General features: G+C 41.5%; 1 protein-coding gene across 1 annotated transcript in view; it reads left to right on the top strand.

The window, feature by feature from the left end:
• akap6 (A kinase (PRKA) anchor protein 6) overlaps positions 1 to 23795 on the top strand; it is a 279493-nt gene that overhangs the window by 231385 nt on the left and 24313 nt on the right. Inside the window, exons 18-19 of the mRNA XM_033643340.2 lie at positions 21142 to 21225; positions 21932 to 22084. Coding sequence (XP_033499231.2) covers positions 21142 to 21225; positions 21932 to 22084 — 237 coding nt within the window. The remainder of the gene's footprint in view (positions 1 to 21141; positions 21226 to 21931; positions 22085 to 23795) is intronic.

Here is a 23795-nt window from a genome sequence, read left to right as displayed (position 1 = left end):
CACCTGCTCTCGAGTGTGTTCAGATATGGAGACTGAAAATGAATCACACACAGACGAGGTTAACTGTTTCCTGCATCTTCTCACTTTATCTCACTGAGTTTGTATCACGCTGCAGACGACGGAGTGACACGTCACCAAGTCAAAGAACAACGCTTTCAAACTCTGATTAATGATTTTATCGCTTTTTAAAAAACATATAATTTCTTCAGCTTTTCTGTAAATCAGATTTTGAAATAAACGACACGTCTTTACTGACGCTGCAACACTTCGTTAAGAGTTCAGAAATCTTCATAAAAGAAATTATAATGAAGAAAATGTCTTTTTATGTCTAGTTATTCTTTAAAAAGAGGAAAATACTGAACTTTCTTTGGAACAGTTTTGTTAAAAAATAAATCATGACACCTCTTTACAATAATTCATATTAAGCACAGTTATACAAACACATAAATCCCTGTAAAATAGAAATAATGATTTAGCATGATTTCTTCAACACGTCACCTGGACGAGGGTTTTGTATGAATTGCCACAAAAACCGTAAACATTTTCCTGTGATGATAACTGCTCATTAAACCACAGATACAGTTTTACTTCCTGCGATCACATTATTGATATTATTTCCTGTTATAATAATAATTTGGTGATCTTCTCAATCACAAGACGACAGTGTAATAATGTCATTGTGTTCGGGAAATAACCGTTTAGTGAAAGTCACTCAGCGGGACACTCTGCGATCATGAGGCGACTTTGTGATGAAGCAAAAACAAAATGTATAAATAATATTTTGTCCTTTGTGACCTTCCGTAGAAATGTAGGCGATAACAACATATTTCTTTCTTTCTTGCAAATGGAAATGGATCAGTGTTCATGTTCAAAGTCTCTGTTCCTTCAGTCAGACGGACACACACTGTCAGGACGCGACCTCTCGACACACATATAACACACACACAGATGCTAGCATAGATTGTGGATATCAGTGTGAGCGTTTAGCTCGTTCTTCTGAAGTGAAGCTCAACCTGTCTCTCTGCCTGCCTGTCTCTCTCTCTCTGCTTCATCTTTATCTGTCTCACTGCTCCTCTTTTTTTCTTATATCTTCCCATAGTTTTCTCGTCGTCCTTGCTGCAGCTCTTTCTTCCTCCCTTTCTTGTTATCTGTTCAGCTGCTCCCCCTCTCCCCTGCTGTTGACAGTAGATGAACCTGTCCTCCCCCACTGTTTGTTACCCACGGCCGCCTCATCCCCCCGGACCCCTCCTGTCCTGCTCTTTGCCCTCCGGCCCTGCTCATCATTTGTAGCACATGACCCCCTCCCTCAGCCCATTCTATTTTCAGCTCCTCTTCCTCCTGCCGTTTGTAAGATTTGAATCTGCCCTTCCTCAGACCATTCATGACTGGGTGCCCCGCCCACCTCCTGTTGTTCATACGCCCCCATCTCACCCCCCACCTCCCATATAACATAAGTCTGTATTCCTTTGATTCTCAGAGACCAGGGACAAATCACGTTGACTCCTTCACTGTAGTATTATTAGCATTAATGCCTTGTTTGGCCGTTTGACAGAAAAGTCCTGTTGGTAAACTGTGAAATTCCAAACTTTAAGGCCCTTTATTCACAACTACTGATTGAAAGTGGATATTTTCCAACCTGGTCTCACTCCGAAGTGGTCAAAATCTGGCGCTTGTTCAGAGACTTCAGCATCAGACACAGACGAAAAAGCTGTCTTTTCACATCAATATGATACATAACCAGTTGGTGTTATTCTGTAAAGGTGCCCGGCGGTGTCAGGGGGAAATGCGGCCAGACAGCAACGTAAATTAAGAGGCGAAAGTCTCAGTAGGGCTGGTGGGAGTGGTGGTGCATGAGTCCAACAACAATCCAAATCCAAAAAACATCAATCCGTGGTGTTGTATCGACATAGTGCTTTTATTTTGAAAGAGACTGTATGCAAACTGTACATTTCCTGTGAAAACAGAAGTGTATTTTGAAAACAGACAATGCATGTAACAGGCTGAAGTTGACACAGCATCCCAGAACGTCTACAACCAAAACACCCAGGGTACCTTGGACGTCATATGTGGACATGGAAAGTCCATGACCAAACGTGGACATGTGACGAGGCCGGTGTGAGAATATGTTGGATGTGCACTGGTAAACTGACTTTTACTCCACTAATACAGATATCTTAGAAAACACCTTTTAGGTGCAGATTTTTCAAAACTCCAGTTACTTTTTATCCGTGTGGATGTGTAAAAAGGAGCATTTGGGAAATGATAGGGGTTCTCACGGTCATGGAAAACCTGGAAAAGTCATGGAATTACATATTCACATTTTCCAGGCCTGGAAAAGTGAAGGAAGTAGTAAAAATCATTGATAGTTCTTGAGAAGTCCCAGAATATTGTTGTCTGTAATGAAAGTGGTGCATGGATAACCCTTCATGTAATGTAACAAAACAGCAAATGTACTTTCTGAAGCCGTCAACGTGATGTAGCTCTTATTTGTGTCAGTATGTGACAACGTTTTGTTCACCATCATGTATGTTTCTTCATTTCCTCCTTTGGGTGATCTCCTTTGTCCTTGTATTGAAACAGAATCAATATACTATAGGGTATCCATTGTCAAAAATATATGTATTTGTGTAGACAGGGCCTTAAAGTTGACACTTGCACACCTTGCACTTCCCCCAACGTTTGTTCCTCTTTGTTTTGACCCACCTTAACTTCCTGACAAATCTGAACATATTCACACACACCTTGTCCTGTTGTCAGTGCAAGGCAGAAAAACACAGTCCAAACTCTTCTCCTTTGTTCCTCTGTTGTTGAACAGGACTTGAATCTCCTCTCTGTCTTCAAAAATCACTTGAAGATCTACCTCCTCTGAGAGTACTTAGTCACCTAACGTGCTATTTATTCGCTCTCTACCTCCTTATCCTTCTCTCTTTCTCTCTCTCAAAAAAAACCTGACTTCATGCACCCACGAGCCTCGTGGCACAAGTGTTGAGGCACCGGAAGGCTTCTCCTTGATCTTCTTTGGCTCATCTCATCTCATTCATACATTCAAATCGTCCAAATGAAATGAATAAATTTTTATTTGTTCATATGCAAGGCCACCTGCCGTCCTTTGTTTACCTGTTCGCATGCCATTTGTAACTCTTAACCTCCTCACATGTGTTTATTCTGACACCAGTAAACTAGATTAAACAGACAGCCACAGAAAATGAAATAAGTACATACAAGGATGGATTACCAGCTGGGCAACGTGGGCACCCACCCAACACTTCAGACCCTCAGGGCTCTCAGTCGGGGCACGCAGTTCATTTTTGCCCCGGGGCCCCCAAGTGGGTTAATCAAGCCCTGACATTTCATGGCAGTCACATGTAGGTTTGTTGCCGGGACAAAACACTGGCAGTAAACCTGCACACGACTGCCAGGACACAGATACACACTTGATTTGGCTGCTTTGTAATTTATTTCTGCACAGAATGAGGATCCTTCATCTCTTACAGTGCAGTCGCTCCACCAAGGTAATGCTTTACAGCCAGAATGCAAAGGAGCAAGCAATAATTCTTTCAACAAAAATATGAAGTGGGAGTGTTGTATTAAGTAAGACTTAAAAAAAAAAAATCTGGACCTTTACTTTAACTTTATTTAAATGATGCTGAACATAAAGAAATATACCTGCCAACTTGGCACGTACATGTCAGTGGGTGCCTTGTTGGACAGTGTTCTGTGCATCATTTCATGCTGTGCTCCAGTCAAACGTCACATGGTGAAAATTTTGTTTGGGGGTTTTAAAGCTTGCAAAACTGCCATCACATGATCATGATCACCACTTTGCTCTAATGATTATCAACATAGGTCTTGGACAGCCCAGAGTAACACCAAAACACCCCAAAACAATATGAATTGTATATACTTCTCACCTCCCGATGCTCTCTGTGAGACCAGAAAGTTTTCTATTGAATGGTATTAAGGAGAGCAGAGTGCCCAAACAATGAAATGAGAGCATATCAGTGCAAACAGACTTTGATAGAGGCCAAATGAAAGATGGCAAAAATGTTATTAAACATCCAAAAAAACTTGAAGCTGAATGAAAATTCCTGTGCAGCATTATCACAATGCCTTGTACCCAATCATTCACAGCATTTTCAGATCATCCTCCCATTAAAGAATTTGAAGTTGGACTCGCGTGCACAAGAGATTCTGCAGCAAATAACGCTGCACAGGAATTTTCAGGGACTTATTCAGACGTTTAATGACCTTACTTGCTGAGACTCCATCAAAGTGTGTTTGCACTGATATGCTCTCATTTTTTGGTTGCTCTCCTCAACGTATTCTCATACAACAGTTTGTATCATAACCTGCGAATTTGCACCCCACAAATGAAGTTATGTCCTTAAAGTACAGTTACATAGTTAACGTAAAGTAACGGAGGTTTGATTTAGGCAATGAAAGTTACTGTGGTTAGGTTTAGGAAAAGAAACATGGTGAGGACGTACCTTGAAATGACTCGAAGTTCACAAAGAACATGTGACCCATCCACCACCCTAACCTGCCTCCTTACGTTAACGTAAGTACGTACGTAACGTTAACTGGAGTAGTTTCATGTCGTATCCGACAACGGGAGGCTTTTAACAGATGACGTCCTGATGTTAGCCTGCTGTTAGCTGTCCCTGTCAGCTGCAGCCACTGATGCTTTCTAGACATCGTGATTTCCCAAAACTGAATAAATACCACACATAGCAACACAAAACTGCTTTGCTAGCTCAATTATGTTGTAACTAAGATATCCGCTGGAAAGAATATTTTTTTCACGGGCCATTTAGTGAGGTTTTTTTTACATGGCGGAGGAAGCTATATGAACGAGCTAATCCTCGTCTGCTGAGTTTTAAAAATGCCGGCTATTTTGTTGCTTTCTGTTGACATCACATCCCGCCTTGAGTATATCCAATCAGCACCAAGTAAACCCCAAGCCCCAGCCGGGAGTCTTTCGGGGCCGTTCTGAGTACCTACCCCGAGGCAGGGACTTGTTTAGCCCCCGTAAAAGTTCTGGAACTCTGTCCTTCGGGGGTGGTTCCTGCGGTGGAGACACGCACCAACGGCCCTGGCCCCGTAAAATTACCCCGAAGTTCCTGCGGTGGAAACGGGCCTTATGACCTGCACATGTACTCTTAGACCTGGAGTTACATCCAGTAACTAATGTTTTAAAACAGTCACAGTTTTAAACACGAGGTTAACGCTGTGAAGCTGTCGTGGTTTGGTAAAGTTTAGGCAATAAAACCACTCAGTTATGTTTAGGAAAAGATCATTTTGGTTTGGGTTAAAATAAGCACATTTGTTACGCAACTCAAGCTACGCATGTACTTTAAAATGAGTCAACATTGACCTTTGGGTTCACACATAACTTCCTGAGTCAAAGTCCTGTGTTTGTTTGACCCATCCATCCGACCCGACCTCCTCCTCATGCAGACTTTGTCGCTCTTCATACTACGTCACTTGACCTCCTCCTTTGCTCCTGTCATAATTAATACAGCCAGTGGAGGTAGCTGCCCAGCAGTAAACACAAATATGGGTTGTAATAAGCAATACGGCCATTATTTAGACAGTCTGACATTTTATATTGTTTTTGGGTGAACTGTTCCTTAAAGTATCAGACCAGAATTCAACATGTCAGAAGTTTATCTGTGAAGCTGATTGGTCAGAAGCATTTTTATGTTTGATGTATTGGACATATGCTGAATGTTTGTTTGTGTGTCTACCTCTTTGGATGAAGTGTGACTCTGTACGGTGACATCACATCTATACGCACCACAGTCCACAAACTACAGCTCCCTCCCCCTCAGTATATGAGCTCCCCCTCAGCTTCTCTCAGGCAGCTAATAGAAGGTGACAGCGAGGCTCTGATATCGATACCTGCTGCATGATGAGGATTAAAGATCCACCGACTCCCCGCCAGAAACTCAGGCTGTGTGTGTGTACGTGTGTGTGTGTGTCTTTTGATTATGCCCGTGTGTGTGTGTGTGTGTGTGTGTGTGTTTCTTGGTTGTACTTCTGTTGGTGCTCCTTGGATTTTGTGTGTGTGAGTGTGTGTTTGCGCCCGTCGGTGTTTTGAAGGGGTGTTTTCTCGTTAAGAGTTGCTCGTTAGGGGTTGAAGGCGAAGCAAACAGGTGAGATGTTGCCGCGGTAACGGCGCCAACAAACAAGATCAGACTTTCATCTTCATCTGCTCGGGAGGAGAAGAAAACACTCGGCCCTTTCATCTGCTTAAAGGAGTGGAGACAGAGACAGAATCAAAACACAGAATAGAGACAGAAAGAGAAGAAAGTCCTGGAAGAAAAAAGAGAGACAGAGAGAAAGAAAGAGCAGTCCGGAGAGATAACAGAAAGATGGGGGGTGAAAGAGAAACCCAAAGAAAGAAAACTGGTGTTTAATCTGCTAAAAATGCAAGACGAGACAAAAAGAAAGGGATGGTTAGAGTGATGGAGGAAGAGAAGAAGACGCTGGTGAGAAAAGAGTTGATGATGATGCATTGATCTCGTGGTTGAGTTCCGCCTCTTTCATTCCGTCAACATCACATTATAATAAACATTTAGATTATCGATTATTGACAATTGTGATTCAATGCCAAATCGTCCACATCCTCATCACGATTCATCTCAGAATCAATTATTTCCCCCACCCCTAATCAGTACATTAGGTAGGGCTGCCCCCTGATAATCAACCAAATGTTAGTCGACAACAAAGGTCATTAGTCGGCAAGATTTCATTGATCACTTAGTCACAGGGGGATGAAAAACCAAAACAAAAGTGAAACTCTATCAGGAGCTGCACCTTGTCAAAATAAATCCAAACCTATATGACTGGACCATGTGACTTTACTTTGAAAGCACAGCCACAGGAAGTGTCCACGCTCAGCAGTCAGACAGGAGTCAGGTTAATCTCCAGGGCTGGTACCTGCGGTTATTCCACAGGCTAGTTAATAACATGTCGGGCAGGAAATCCAAAGTGTGGGATCATTTTGAGAAGGTGAAGGACGAACCCACGGTGATATGTAAACTCATCTTCCTTGGTCGACTACAAACATGACGTATCATCTGAAACATGGAAGCAGCTACATGCCCATGGAGCAAACCACTTTTAGAGTTTTAGAGTTTCTCCAGAGGAGGCAGGAGAGATGACACGCCTAACATGCGTTGTAATATCCAGATGTTTGACTAATATTTATTTCAGTGGTGATAGAAAGCTAAACACGACCCTGGAGACATGAGTAAGAAGAGAAAGACAAATAGAGACAGAAGAGAAAACCACTTTCATCTGCTAAAACAGTAGGAAAAACAGAGACAGAACAAGAGGTAGAGACAAGGTGAAAGATGGAGAGAACGAGAGAGAGCAGGAACAACTGAAAAGTGATAGACATGGAGAGGGGGAAAGATGGAGAGAGTGGCCAGAGATGGAGAGACCAGCGAGGAACGCAGGAACAGCCTGTAAAGTGAGACACAGAAAGAAAGGAAGAAAAAGATGAGAGAAAGAGCTGAAAAGACGAATATACAGAGAAATACAGACAGACAGAGGGAGATTGGATTTTATTGATAGCAGCGTTTTAACTGTGCGCAGCGTGTTCGCTCCGCTGCATTAGTGAGAACAGTAAATGCTTTCACTCACAAAGACTTCATATATCCTCCATTTGTTTACTGCTGCTGAATATTTTAAGAGTAAAGCTTTCATCCCTGAACCGTCGCTGCGTGTGTCGAGCGGGCAAAAAGGACTTCAGCTAATAATTTACAATAATCAATAAGACCTGATGATGTCAGCAGTAATCCATTCTGACTCTCACAGGAAAGCTGCCGAGCTTTTTGTTTCCTTTAATCAAACAACTGAACTGATTCTGTTAAAGCAGAGTTACTGCGTGTCTTTACTTTGATTGTATCACCCTCAGTCTATTGTTTCTTCTTATTTCCATTTTAATTTGGACTGAGCTTTTGGTACTACACTTCCCATCATGCTTTAGGCAGTGGTGGAACTTTATTTAAGTACAAATTTGAAGTATTTGAGGATTCACATTTCATACTACTTAATACTTCAGCTCCACTAAATATTGTACTTTTTACTGCACTTGTGTGACAGCATTGTATTAGTAATTTTACTTTAGTAAAGGGTCTGAAAACTTCTTTCACACAAGCTTTCAGTGATGTGAACAGGATCTGTAGTTCAGTCTTATATGTTTTTCTAACCCTGGAAATAGTCGTGGTATTTTCATAGAACGATTAGTGTTGTTGTCATCTAGCACACACCACAGAGCTGCTAAAACGCGAGCCACCAGACTTGGAGACAGTTCCTTTTCAGCCATCAGCACACTAAATAAAACAAATATCAAAGATGTTTACTACTGCCATTCTGCCATCCTGTGTTTTGTGTTTTTATGTTCTTTGTTGGAATGTATCACTTGAGTGTCACAGACTAATTTCATTGTGTTCCCATGCAAGGACAGTAAGGATTTCTAGTTCTATTATGGTATCTTTTGTATTTTCGCCTCAATGTGAAGTTACTGCGATTAGGTTTAGCAAAAGAAACATGGTGAGGACGTACCTTAAAATGACTCAAAGTTCACAGGGATCCAGTATATCAAATACTTTTTTAAGCACTGGGGAGAGACTTGTGTGCGCAAATTTTTCAAAAGATTTACTGCCAAATTTACGCTATTTATCAGCCAGAAACTGTAAAGACAGAAATTTCCGTTGGACTGGATATGGTTACTCTTGTTGTGAGCTGTTTCACATAGGAACTATTTTCTGTCTACTGAACCGTATCGCTGCGCAGAAGGTAGCGTGAATCCACTGCTAGCTCACGCAGCATTACTGAGCAAGCTAACGTTACCGCTCAGCAGAGGAGGATGTTATGTTTACATGTTTTCCATGAGTAGATGCATGCCTCCTTCCTTATGCACAGATCTGATATTTCAAACACTCGACAACTCACACCAAGATAATCCAGATTGATAAATAGCACTACAGGTGTAAATATATATAGATTAATTTAGGGGTGAACTGTCCCTTTAATCTTTGTGACCATTTTTACAGAAACGTGTCACTTTCTTGTAACGTTAAAGGAGAAAACCCTCCACAATGTTTCTGACCTCATCATGAGTCACTCTGGAGAAACCCAAAAACGGAAACATAAATGTCTCACTCTGGAGTCGAGCTCTCACTTTGTCAGAGTACTAAATTGATATGTTAATGCATCCAGGTTGCCAGGTTTTCGCCATAAATGTCACAAACACGGCGGTGAAGTGAGTGGGAGAGCTACATCTTGCTTTATTGTCTGCTTCCATTTTCAGTGAATTGCTCTAAAAGCCCTTAACGAATCCCGCTGACTTTCAGACCCCATTTATATGTGATGTTAAAAACCATAGAGCGGGAAACAGATGGATTCTGGGTCAGCGGAGGCAGGGCATCAAGTTTCATTGCATAATGTTGTGTGACCCGCTCCAAGAAGTCTTATGAAACGATACAAAGCACATCATCAAAGAAAATTCAGATAATTTTTATAGGAGCGACGGTCACTGAGGTCCAACATGAAAACATCCTTTAAAACTTTGATATATTCATCTTCAGGTTATAAATCCATCCCAATATAGATACAGGCCAAATATATGGACGGAATTAGGTAAGAAATGACATGATTTGCTTTTATTTGTGTTTCCTCAGTTCTCCATCAGCTGAAGAAGCCTCTTAGATGAGTGGACATTCTTCTAGATATTGTGTTACCTGTACCACTTTCAGCAGTCATGGGCTGACTTGTCTTGGGTTGGTTTGGGCCGTCAGCCCAGCACAGCTGAGATTTGCATTTCCATTACAACAGGACTTCCTGTTTGAAGATGTGCCTTAAACTGATGACGGCTTGTCTTGAGTGATGACGTTTCAAAGCAGCAGGCTGATCCACGCCTAAAGTCAGCCGTCATTTGTGCTGCATGTGTTTTTCCATCACACAGCAGAGCAGGTACTTTTAAAACATTTTTCTCTCTGGTCTCCTGCAGACAGAGGGGAGCCAGCAACACACAGGATTGAGGGAGAGACGAGGGGTCATCGGGGTTGGCTGGTGTCGAGAAACGTCATTGCTACCTGCTTGAGGGCGTTCATCGGAGATGGTCCATCTCTGGCGCAGCTCAGTGTGGCACGGCACGGCTAAACTGATAATAGCTGCAATAGCCGACACTGGAGGCATTATGTTTTTGGGTCTTCCGTCTGAGATCAAAATAAACTTGTTCCATGAAGTTAGGTTATTTTTCTTAAGCTTTAGAACATACTCTGTTCTTTAAACATTGAATTGTGTTGTTAATGTGCTAATGGACTAAGTAGCTTCAAGACGGTCCTCCAGTTTCCCTTTTTGAATGATGAATACAGAGTACCGCCGTCTGCTGGTGTGGAGAATCATTTCATTTCACGCAGGTGCAGAACATAAGTGCTGGTTAGCTGTTCGGCTGCTACTTTGTGGTATGTTCATGTGCAACTTTTTGGCTGATGTCTGGCGACTTGAGGCGATGCAGCAGGGGGCTTTTGTTCTCTGAAGTCGGTTTGGTGTGTCTGGTCTTCAGTCTGCATCATGCAATCGTATGATTACAACCTCGTAAAATTTTAATTCGTATGCTCACAAAAAATGCCTGCATATGCAACCATTTTGGTCACAGTCTGGAGACCTGTTTAGCAGCCCCGCACATCTTCAAAACAACAATAAAGAGCACAATAGGTTAAAAGACTAAAAATAAGTTGAAGATGTACCACAGCAGTTCATCACAAATACACTGCATCAACAGGAATAAGATCCCTGAGATGTTTTACCTTTGACTTCACTCTGTGCCCTTCACCGCTGATTTACAGGCACCCAAAACTGAGTTCACTCCAAAACAAGACTTTAAATCTCCGGAGGAAGGTTGCAGAATTGTTGTACGCCATGTTTACTGTACCTTCAGTCTATGTGAAGAACCCCTGGAGGTCCCTGGACTGAAGTTTGGGAATCCCTAGCCTTGAGGTTAGAGGACAAGGTTGCGAGTGAAAGATTTATGCTTCCAAACCCTGAAGGAAGTGATCTCTGCACACTCCTCCTGCTCAATGACGACTGTCAAGGTGCTCTTGAACAAACCTCCAGAGGCTGTGGTTGTACAGTAATTTCTATATTTTTATAAATTCAGCCGGACAGATGGAAGAAACTGAGACAAAGAAATGAAAGAGTAACCGGGAGATAGTAGGGTAAAGGAGCGAGAACAGAGGAGAGGATAAAATGGAAGGAGTGAAACGATGCAGGAAGGAAGACAGAAATGTCAGACGTGGAGAGAGAGAGGGAGAGAAAAGAGGGAGAGATGGAGAAGAGTATGCAAACGACAAAGTTTGCTAGCTGTAGGCGGTATTAGCAGCAGCAGAGGGAATATGTGTGTGGGAACAAATTGTCGACAGGAATTCATTAGGCTCGTTGTGCGATAACGAGTGCTTGTGGTTTTAATTGACTTAATCAACAAATAGAATTAATCAGAGATTTCTAATTAATGGTAATTGATTGAAATATCCACTGGGTCACTGCGCAAGCAGCCAAAATTCTCCTTCTCTCTCTGTCTCTCTTTATTCCTGTCTCTCCTCTCTTTACAGTTTGTCCTTGTCTTCTTTACTTCTCATCCTTTCTCTCTGTTGTTTTTCTTTCACTCTCACTTTTTCTTAACGACTGTCTATATGTTATATTCCTATATGTTATATTCCCTTTTTATCCTTTTTCTTTGTCTTCATGCTCCTGTCTTCCTCTCTTTATTTTTTATATTAGTTTTCACTGTTCCCAGTCTTTCCCTGACTTTTAACTTGTATAAGACTTACACAGGTGTTAAAATACCTTTAAAAGGCTGCATTAGTTTTGACACGTCGCTCCAAGTTTCAGTGAGATGGTGAATTATGATCCAGGAACTTCAGTCTGAGAAACAGATCCTCAAGTATGAAGGTACTAACGTCATTTTTTTAGCCTAAACTTAAGCAAGATGGCAGATCACACACTTATATAAGTGATGTTATGATGATTTAATATGTCTGAGTTTTTCATATCTTTGTGTATTTTCAGAAGAGAGAAGTAGAGGTAAAGCAGAAGTGAAACTTAATACAAACAAACTGCATATGGCTCCTTTTAAAGTAGTTGAATTTATTCTACCAGTGTGATACTGTCTTCTCACTATCTCAGTTCAGGGCTTCAGAGTGTGACCGTTTACGTCGCATCTGTCAAATGTGAACAAACATCTTCATCAGTTGCGCCTGACAGTTATTACATTGATGCACATAATGCGGAACCAAAGTTTACAAGCTCAAGTTCCACCCGGAAACTTTGACCCAAGGGCCTGCGCCTTTAGAGCTGGTGCTGAGGTCAACACAACAAGCTGTGTGACATGCGACTCAGTCACTAAGGCGAGCGCAAATGAAAGGCCAGAGCTGGAAGTTATGTGAATGGAAACACATCCAACATGCTAATGCTCATTCAACGGCATCATCCACATGTTCTGATGACTCTGACAAGGAAAAAAATAAACTGGAGCCAGACTCCTTATTGGTGCTGCTTTCAAGAATGCAATGCAAAAGAACGGGATGAAAAAACTACTGAAGAAATTGTAAGAAATTTCCATTGGCATACAGCCAAGGTTAAAGAAATTTAAACACTCCTTCTAATGCATTGTTCGTACATTTTCCTATAATCATGAGCAAGTAATACGTGCATAATCCATGCATCCTGGAAGGCTGCAAACAATGTGCTGATAGGAGTAACAAAGGGAGCTGTCCTGAGCGGTCTCTGTAAAGAGGCAGGTTAAGGCGGTGGATAGGTCAAAAAACACAGGACTTTTCAGTGGGACTTTCCCCAAGAAGTGTGTGTTCAGAATTGTGTGAACTTTGAGTCATTTTTAGGTACCTTGTCACCACGTTTCTTTTCCTAAACCTAACCACAGTAACAAATTAGGCTCACTCTGAAGTTGTTGAATACTAGTGCTTGGTCAGTGACTTCTGGTGTCACTGTCAAGCCGTCCTTTCAAGCCAGCATGATATGCGGCCAGTGACCGTTATTCTGTAATGTGAAATGCAGCCAGACAGCAACGTAAATTACGGGGGCTAAAGTTTGAGTGGGGTGGGTGGGAGTGATAGTGGATGAGTCCAACAACCACCGACTTTCAGCTGGCTTGCTTTCCGTATGAATGTAAAGCCAAAGCCTGTTCTTTTTCCTAAACATAACTGCGCCAGTTTGTTGTTGAAGGAAAAAAAACCCATCAATTTGCAGTGTTACATCAATGTAGTATGTTTATTTTGAAAGAGACTGTATGCAAACTGTGCATTTGCAGTTTTAACACCATTGAATCATTTTGATTTCAGCAGCAGAACTCAGTTATCGTATTGACACTGGTATAAACACACTTTAAATGTTTCCCTGTCTTGGTCTTGTGTCTGAGTCTCATCTCAAAGTGCTTTACTGTTTAAAAACACTGACGTAGCAACCACACTAACAACCTCCACTCTCCTCTATCCTCTATCCTCTCCTCCCTCCCTGCCTGCTCTCCCTCCATCCCTCTCTTCACGGCAGGTCTCGGTAATTAGATTGTGGAGATGAGGAGGTGGAGGAGAGTTAAGAGGATTTTGTTTTTAGGATAGGGAGATTTAAGAATGAGAGAGATAGAGGGGGGTGGAGAGGAGGAGAGACAGATCGAGCTCGAGAAGAAGGAGAAGGGAAGAGAGAGAGATGGTAAAGAGGGAATTAAAGGAAGAGTAGAGCAGATCCTCTTCTTTTTGTTTATCCCGAGTCGGTCACCCTTCCTGAGAGAGGGTGTTGAGTGACACATGGAGAAATACATGAAGAGAGGGAGAGAGAAAACAAATGAGGAGATAAAGACATCACTTGTTCTTTTTGTGTTTCCTGTTGGTTGACCTTGAATTTGACCACCTTGAGAGACGTACAGAAATGACATCACACCCTGAGAGAAATGAGGGTTCTCACCAGGGTTCCTGGAGTGTCTTTGTGTCTTGGTATGCTGTAGTTATGACTCAAAGAACCTCTGTTTTGTTCAGCTAAAAACCATCTATTTATCCATTGACAGTGGATAGACACGCACCAGTGGTAAAATTCGAGGCCGATACCGCGCTGACATCAGTCAGTTCCCGTTAGACAACTGGCATGGAAGCTCAGCAGCTTCTGCAGTACTGTTGTGGACAGGACTGCAGAAAAATGTATCTTAGCCACCTAAAAAATCAATATCAATGTCATTGCACGCTATATTTGAATATTTTTTTCTACTTTACCTTGTACACTTACATCAGGTGGCTTTGATAAAACGATGTCAATGCCCCATTGGAAATCTGATGACCAGGTAAAGCGGTGAAAGTGTTTTAAATATAATGTACACTTAAACTGATAATGACTTTTTTGTTGGGCCTTATTTTAGAAGGCTAAAAATGACCAAATGAGGCAGTGTTCGCGCAGCACCGTTTTATTTTATGCACGTGATGCTAGGGTTTTTTACTTGGAAGCTATTGCAAACAAACGTTTGTTTTGTTTCGTTTCATCTCGTCTCACTTCACTTCGCTTCGTTTCCTTTCAGCTGCCCTGAATATTTGAAACTTTGATTGTTGCCATGGAAATCAACATCCACAACAATATTCAGATACTCAGTTTATAGATAAATATGTATAATTGCAAAACTCCAATAATCCCAAATAGCCCATAAATCCAGAAATAGTGTTGGTTATTTGTACTTACACTCAGACAAGTAAATTGAAACATAGTGATAGTTTTGTGACTCTGACTTGTTCTAATCTGATGTTGATCACTTGCAGTCCAGCAATACTGTAACTCTGACAGTTTTACCACATGTGAAAGGCTTAAAGACACACAGGCAAGATGTCAAAAAGTCAAGCGTCTGGAGTAGTTTACAGATTTCTCAAAGACGACCCCCAAAAAGTTAAGTGCCAAATAAGCCATGTCACAAATCCATAACAAGCTTGGAAACTGTCACAGCTTAGCCGTCTTGTAAAGTATTCTTCATTCCAGCTATTATGGCTAAAGTTACTGCGACCTGTATGCTAACAAAGTGAGTATGTTCTTGGCTCTCATTAACTTTTGTTGTTATTTCTTACCCCCTCTGTGCCAGGGAAAGCTATTCAGCCTTTAAATGAACACAAATTCAATCATACACATTTATTTCAAACAACCTTTAAAATAACCTTCATTAAAAAAAAATCTTTTAAAAAATAACTGCTTCAGTAGTCTTTTATTATTTATAATATATTATAATTCCTTCTCTAATATCTGTTTTATAGTGTTGTGAAAACATCAACAAATTTCTCCTTCAAACAACTCTATGGAAGTTTTTTGCCAAAAACTATGATAACTATAATTCACCTTCACCAAATTCTCATTTTCACTAAACAGAGCTTGAACGCATCATAATGTAACTCGGTGTAAACTCTGTTAGCCATTAGTGCTGCCGATGTCAACTCAGATTTGTTGTTCAAAGTGTAGCGTTATTGGGGAAAACATATGGTGCGTCCTCTGATGCAACAAAAGCAGCTATACTGTGTCCTTTAGTCCCAGGGAAGACTCTGTTCCACCAAAACACATTTTCTGTTTTCAATGAGATACCGATTGGCTTCAGGACTGTCTTGTAGCCTGCGCAAAATCGATGTGACACAACAGAAAATATCGGCCACTGCCATCATTGAATAAAATCTTATTTGCTGATAGGCTAATGGCAGTAACATGGCAGATATTGGCCGATACTGATTTTCGGCATCTCTTTTTAATTTGTGCATCTCTCACTGTGGCTATCAGGTAGCCACATTGTCCAGCTCCTCTAAGGGATGCAGGACATCCCCACACAGCATCGGGAAGACAAACCCTCATTAAGTGGCGTCTTTAATAAGACAAAGCAATAATTGTACTCTGAGTGCCTCCTGGACTTCTGAGTTCCTTTCTTGGTCTCTGAGGAGGAGTCGAACACCCTGCCAAGGAAATTTTGGTGGCTTGTTTTTTCTGTCCCTACCCAAGGTCATGTGCCATATGTGAGGTTTGGAACATAGACTGATTAAATCAAGAGCTTCACCTGAAGTTTCATTCCCTTTTTCTCCATGACAGTCTGGTACAACTCTGATATAAGTGCTGACGTGGTGCCAATGCACCTCTTGATTTGTGCTTCATCTTCCTCTCACTCATAAACAATACCCCAAGATACTTTCACACCTAACCTGTTTGGTTCTTTTCAAACAAACTCTGGTGCATTTACCTGTTTGGCTTGTTTATGACAGTTGCTGGCAGGTAGTTAGGACAGTTCAATAGAAAACAGTGCAGTCAAACTGATATAGACGCTGACGCTCGCTCGCGTGGCATCCAGTTAGGACACGGTGTTGAAGTTGTGCGCAACTTGCTGTGAGTCACCTGAATTTCATTACCTCACGTGGATCCATGTAGCCTATTGATGCAAGATGACATCACTAAAACGGTTCGATCAATGAGCCACCTGTCAGTCATGGTCTTATGTTCACAGTCCTTAGTTTGTTTGTAAAATGTCTGTGAACACAATCGGGAGCACATACAAAACACAACAATGCAACATTTGGTCTTTGTTCTGGATCAAAAGAACCAAACTCCATGTGTTAAGTTCATCTCCAACATGGTCTGAGCAATCTGCTGTTTTGTCCGACAGAATGCCTTGACATTAAACGACAAAAAAATACCTGCAAATTATTGCAGGAAGTCAGAGCTCAAAGAAACGATCACAACATCGACACATCATCTGCAAAAAGCAGAGATGCAACCCTGAGGCGACGACACTGGACACACCCGTCGCATAAACAATTAAAAACTGAGAAGTTTTCTTGATCAGCAGAATTAGGAGTTTTTCGTCTTTTTTCTGTCTCTCTGTTTGTCCCTGTCTTTATCTTTCCGATCCCCTTCATCTCCCAGTTTAATCTTCTCTCTCCTGTTTCTCTCTTCACTCTACTCTTCCTCTTCCTCTACGTTGACCTCTCTCTTGTACTTGTTTTCAACTTTTCTGTCCACCTCATCCCTCCCTCTACATCCTCCGTCTCTTTTCTCTTCCTCTGCAGCCACTCCACGGCTTTCCATGTATTTTGGAAGAAAAGCTTTTTAGCAAATATTTGTCGGACTGTGTCTGTAGAGCCCTCTGAGTCAATATGGGCCCAGCCAGGCTCGACCCACCAAAGAGAAAGAGAGGAAGAGAAAGAGAGAGGGATCAGTGCATAAAAAGCAGCAGTGCAGAAACAATAGAGACTTAGGATTCTGTCTTTCTCCTCTCTGTCTGAAAATCAACTCTCACAGAAAAGACTTGTTGTATTTCAAGCTGACCAAACTGCAATCATGATACTGATGATGAAGGTAAAAGTCATATTTATCAGCATTTAGACTGATCCCATCCACTGAAAATGCTTTTTATAGAGTCAAGACAAAGTGAAAACTAAAATACATACTGTAAATGCTCTAATAGGGTCCCCGTCACTTAACAAAGAGAGTGTCATGGAGTTTTCTTTTTTTTTTTTTTTTGCACACTGTGTGTTTCCTCTACTCCTAACAAGTATCTGAATGCACTGACTTCCTTATAAAACAGTTGTAAATACTTGGGTATTAAAATCATTTCTTCATACTGCTACTCAAGGTCACAAACTACATGACTCCTTTAACAAGCCAAACAAGGTACGAAGGTGTGAGATCAAATATACAAATTAAAGGACAATATGAACAGTATATTCTGCATGCCTTCAGACTTTTAGTATGAATTTTTCAGTCTAATCTGACTAAGTTTTCAAACTTCAGAAATAAAACCAGCCCATACTTTGATACTCAATCTCAGCTTCTCAGGCTTCCACCTCACCATCTGTGTCGCCAATTTGCCGTTTCCATCAAGTCTGTTTTTATACATCGCAGCTTTAGCGTGGTAAATGGCATACGCCTCTGTCAGGCCTTGTTTTGTGCGTATGCAATGTTTATAAATGAGACCCCTCGTGATTCACGGCAGAAGAGTTTAGAAACAAGACTGAGTTACTGTGAGCAGGCAGCAAGGTGCTAAAATTTTTCTGACCTGCAGTTTCTCCACATCTGCCTTGTGTTTTGTATTCTAAAATATGGCAGACTTTTTGTTGCAGATGCTGTTTAATGATGGCACGGGGCTCAAAGGGGGACGGGTTTAAAAATGTGACTGGGCCAGCCCAGTGTCAACTTGTATTACTACCTGGACTACCTGTATTACATGCTCTCGGAGCACGGGATGAGACAGTTAAGGAGCTTGCCAGTGCGTGCACTGCTGCATCCTGCATAAGCATGCTAAGTTTAGAGAGTCTCAAGCATCCAGCCACAGTAATTCTGTGCATTAACAGTGTTCTGGCAGCACTTAGAGCCCAACAGAAAGTAAGTGTAGTTATTTAAGTCGGAAGAAAACAGATCTGTAAAAATAGACTTTGGGTCGCAGCCATTCGGCGGCCTGTGTAAACAACTGTATTGATTATATATTAAAGCGAATCATTTCAATCTCCCGTTAAGCTGCGATCATTTATTACCATGTTTGTCAAAGTTATGCAATTACCAAATGGATGAAATCAGATCCTACAAACGTTCCCAACATCTGACTTGTCTTCACCAATCAAAGGGCTGACGGGAAGAAGTTTTTCAGCTCGGCAGCTCATATTTATAGTAAAAATATTTCTCAGTCAATGACTTCGACTTTCTGTTGTTGGAGCAGACTTTGTGGAGCAGATTTTAGAGTTATGACCGTCGTCGTCTGACTCTAACACGCTGAATTATTGTTCCAGCTTCAATCTAGTTTAATTCATCTTCCTGTGCTCGCTCCACGCTGTCTGCTGCAGTTATTTGGCGCAGAGCGAGTATCACTCAGTCGTTTTGTTGTTGTTTCGAGCCTCCTCCTTCAACGTAATACACACCTCCTGTTTGGAATAAATTTATCTGCAACCTCACAAACACACACCGGGCTTGTCCTCTTGATCCTGTCTGCTGTATTCTGCATCCCCATCTCCTGTTTAGACAACAGGCGAGCCACAAATATGCTAAACTGAAGAGAGCGAGAACGAGGAGATGAAAGACAGAAGAAGAAGAGTTGAGAGTGTGTGAGAGAGCGGCAGAGTGTGTGTGTGTGCGTGTGTGTGTGTGTGTGTGTGTGTGTGTGCAGGAAGGAGAGAGAGAAAGAGAATCCCATTTCATTGTAATAGTGTTTAATATTTATTGGAAAAATGTAAAGAAAATGTAAAGGAAGTGCTTTTCAGCGAGCGGGCAGGATTAGCATAAATAGTTTGGGGCTTGGACGTGTCTGGTCGCTGCTGCAGAGGAGTAAGGCTGTCCCCTTTATTCTGTCACACACTCAGAAATACATGCATATGTTTGCACACACATCTACATACACACACACTTGTGCACACGCCTGCATGAGTAAACATGCAAACACACACACACTCGCTGACCTTTGGGTGTGGAAACTCATCAGCATATAGTGATTTATAATAGGCACTGCCAATCCTTGTGTTTCTTTTTCCCTCTTTTTTGCATTTATTAGACAGCAGCAGAGCGCCGAGCAGAGGGGAGAATATTGGCTGTTGTCATTTATTTTATGCACTGCTACTGCTGATCAAGGATCTGTGTGCTGAATTTGACTTTATGCTAATTAATTGTTATGAATGACCTGAATTAAACTGCACCGAGCTGTGGAGAATGGAAAGAATAAATAGAAACGAATGTAGCTTTTGTTTGGACTTGTTGGTTTTTAACTTTAGCTTAAAGGATCAGTCTGTTGTTTTTTAACAACTTTGGTTTCATTTTCACAGTTTTGTCTTGTCAGTGATGTTAATGTTTGACTGTCCGAATTAATTGCTGAGATCTGTGAACACACGGACATCATGACATCAAAGTCTGATGGTTCAAGAAACAAGAGCAGTCAACTGATATGCCGTGATGTAGGCGCAGATGCTTCCAGTCACCTCTTTGGCAGCTCCACTAAATTTAGGCACTACTGTCTATGTTGCAAGTGTTGATGGTGGTTTTTATGGTTGGCTTTGGAGAGTGGTGGCGTGTAGCTGCACTCGTCGGGATGAGGAAGTCATCTCACCAGTCGGTACACTCTTCTTCTGCCGACTTCTGCTAGATCTAAATATCAGTAAACATCGAGGACAGATGGAGAAGATGGGCACCAGCTGAACTAGCATCCTGCTAGCCATTGTACAGGTGTTGGAAATAAACTAGATGACCTCCCATCAGTTTCCACCAGGACATCAGGAACTGTAATAGCCTTGGATCTACCAAAACTTAGCTAAATCCTGGACAGCATCATTCTGCCACGTGGCTCTTCTTCCATGTGCCGATCTGACAGAGCAGAGGATTCTGGGAGAGAAGGAGAGTAGTCGAGTGCTTTACAGTGAATCAGGACTGTTGTGCCATGTGGTGCTATCCTGTTCCTGTGGAGGCGGCTGCAGAGAGGCGCCGCCCGTGTTCAGGAGGAGTGATCATGCGGCTGTCAGTGTAGCCACCAGTGTGTGAATGAGTGAATGTGATATGTAGTTTATAAAGCACTTTGAGTGGCTGGCAGACTAGAAAAGAGCTATGCAAGGGCACTCCTTTTACCATGTGACAAATGAACAACTGAGTTTATCAAATCCATAGGTGTAGATTTCCAGATGTCCCCCTCAATATTTAGAACACATGCATAAATAAAGTAGCAAAGGACCTTTATTTTAACAAAATTAAAGACACATAAACCATAAATTGTAGCATAAATATTCACATGAATGCAGGAAATTAAGCGTTTGATGCTCAAAATTTTCTGGCAGAAGAACCCGACCCCCTGAACAGTGTTGAAACAAAACATGGCCTTGATCTAATCTTTTTATTTGCAGGTGAAACTGAAAGTGAACTGTTGGTGATATTCACTCAATGCACAGTTTATTGTTCAGTTTAGTACAAACAAAGTACAAATGTAAAGCACATCACTTCGTGCTGCCAGACAGAGACACAAACAGCAAATGGAAGGTGTTTCATGAGCTTAAAATCCGCTGTTGTGTTCGTATCTGAATTGTAATAATTTGAATATTTACTGTGTTATTATTTGTTGACCTTTTCCTCTCTCTTGTCACCCTCCAGTCTCTGTGTTCGGAGGTGCGAGCCCGACGCCGAGGAGTCTCCTCTGTTCTGAAACTCTGCCAGAAGCTGCTGCAGCAGAGCCAGGTGGGTAAAATAAAATCACCAATTGTATCACGTCCAGAGTTCAGTTTTGTATTTTTCATTGGTTGTTATTTATTTTATTTTTAGTTTGTTTGTTTTTTTTGTTTAGAAATGTTTATTGGTTTCAGTATCAGTTTTAGTTTTTTATATAGATGTAATATTCGGGCATTTATCAGAGGGGAGATTTAAAAAGTTCAGAAGAGGTATTAAAATGCAAACCTAACACACTGTGGAGTCATGTTGACATCCCGGTCTCAATGAACATGTGTTGACAACTTTGACCAAATGGACAAAGACTAAAACTAAAGACATTTCCTTTTATTTTTTTATTCATTTAAGTCAGTTTTGTGCGTACACAATATTGTTGTATGGCAGTGTTGTAATCTATCTTTGACTCTTCCACTCCAACCACTCCAATAATTTTTTTAAATCCGATTTTATTCATATGGCGGTTTGTTCATTATACTATGGCAGTTTAAATTATTGCAGTATATAGAATCATAACGCCCGTATCGTGACACAAATCATGTACATGTAGCCAGATTCTTCCTGAAACCCCAGAGAGTCTGTGTCAAACCCTCATGAATCAGCTTAACCTTGAAGAGAATTATATCATGGCACATTCTTTAAATTTAATCATATGATTAATATGATAATGGCTTTAATAATTCTGACAAGACTGTCTCTGCTATCCCCACCTCTGGGACAGTCGGGCCCCATGGCGGAGGTGGGCCCAGAGGCGGAGCAGCACCGGGAGGCCCTGCAGCTGCTGTCGATCAACCTGGAGAGGAGGTGGGAGGCGATCGTGATGCAGGCGCTGCAGTGGCAGAACCGACTGAAGAGAGAGCTGGGAGAGCAGCAGGTTAGAGCGCTCTGACATTTACACTTTACATCCTTCATTCTACACTGCAGGCAGTCAGCTGACGCACTGTTACACTCAGTGAGCATGTCACACTTTGATTTGATGCTAAGATGCAGCGTGAAAGACAGATGGTGCTGTGATTGAAGCTGCAGTGTGTTTTAGTTATGGAGCAATCATTCCAGCCCGAGACGGTGGATGTGCTGATGATTTGTGAAATGAGCATCGACTCTGGAACAAGGAACAAACTTTGATACGAGTAAAAACTGGTCTTTTCTTTTATAGAATTTGTTCCACAGATAAAACTGGGTGATAACATTAATGTTATTGAGGTCACAGTTTGGTTATAGTTAGAGAGGAAACATTCTCTGTTTATAAGGTGAAATATTAAATGCTGTGAAGAGGGTTGAAGCGTCACAAGAGAACTGCAGTGAAAAAGAAGTTGATGGGTTTCAGATTTCATGTCACTCAGTTGTTAGTCTGACATAGCCACACCTATCCTGGGCCAAGCCAGTGCTGGAGAAAGGTGCAGCTGAAATAATCATCATTCTGCACTAAAGGAGAAAAAACGCTCTGGGTTGGTTGTCTTTCTTTAAGCCAATCACAGTCACCTTGGACGGTGCTAACTCCAGGGTGGAGCAACAGTGGAGCAACGGTGGAGCAACGGTGCTCTTAACAAATAATGTGGAAGGGGACTTGTTTTGGTGGAGCCTTTGCACGTGGGGAGATGAGCCCGGGCATTAAAATGGCTGAATCACTGCAAAGGAAAATGCAACAGAAAACATTACAATATGCTAGCTCCAAGGTCGTTACTGTTTCACGCATTGCATTAAAATGAAGTGTGGAGATCAGGGGAGCTCTGGCTATTTGAGACTAGTTTCAAGAACACCTCGGGGGAATTTCTTCACATTTGGCACAAATGTTCACTTAGACTCAACAATGAACTGATTAAAAGTTGGTTTTCAAAGGTCACTGTGACCTTTGTCCATCTCATTTTGTAAATGCATTATCTCAAGAAGACCTTGAGGGACTTTCCTCAAATTTGGCACAAACATCCACTTGGACTCAAAAATGAACAGATAAGAATTTGGTGGTCAAAGGTCAAGGTCACTGTGACTCACCAACCATGTTTTTGGCCATAGCTGAAGAATTAACAAGATAATTCTGACAAAATTTCACACAAATGTCTAACAGGATAAAATAATGAAGGTCAAAGGTCAGCTTGACTGTGACATCATCATGTTTTAACGTCATATCTCAGGAACAGAAGGGGAGACATTTGGTCAGATACTGAATTGGTGACTCTGATCTTGAAACTGTGCTGATTGTATAGATCTTCTGTGTGTGAAGCATCCATGTTTTCACTGACATGGATATAAATTGTAACTGTAACTTGACTGGTCTGCGGAGGCTTCAAACCACAAGGCAGTAAATCTAGTTACATTTCATTTTCATTAAATAAAATAAAATAAATAAATAAAAATTCAAAACAAGCATGATGTAATTTTTTGCTGGGCTCTGCACCAACAGCATGTTGCCGTATGTCGGCCCAGGCCTCTAATGGCATGTTGTACCACATTTTACCTTTACCAAAAATTTGCAGCACCTGCGATTCAAATTCTGCATTTGCCATATTTTGATTTTGATAACATTTCCAATCATTGTGCAGCCCTGTTAGATTTTGTGCAGAAGTACCAGGAATATCTTGACTGTG

Source organism: Epinephelus lanceolatus, chromosome 15, assembly GCF_041903045.1.
Source record: "Epinephelus lanceolatus isolate andai-2023 chromosome 15, ASM4190304v1, whole genome shotgun sequence".
NCBI lineage: Eukaryota > Metazoa > Chordata > Actinopteri > Perciformes > Serranidae > Epinephelus > Epinephelus lanceolatus.
This window is presented reverse-complemented; position numbering and strand designations above follow the sequence as displayed.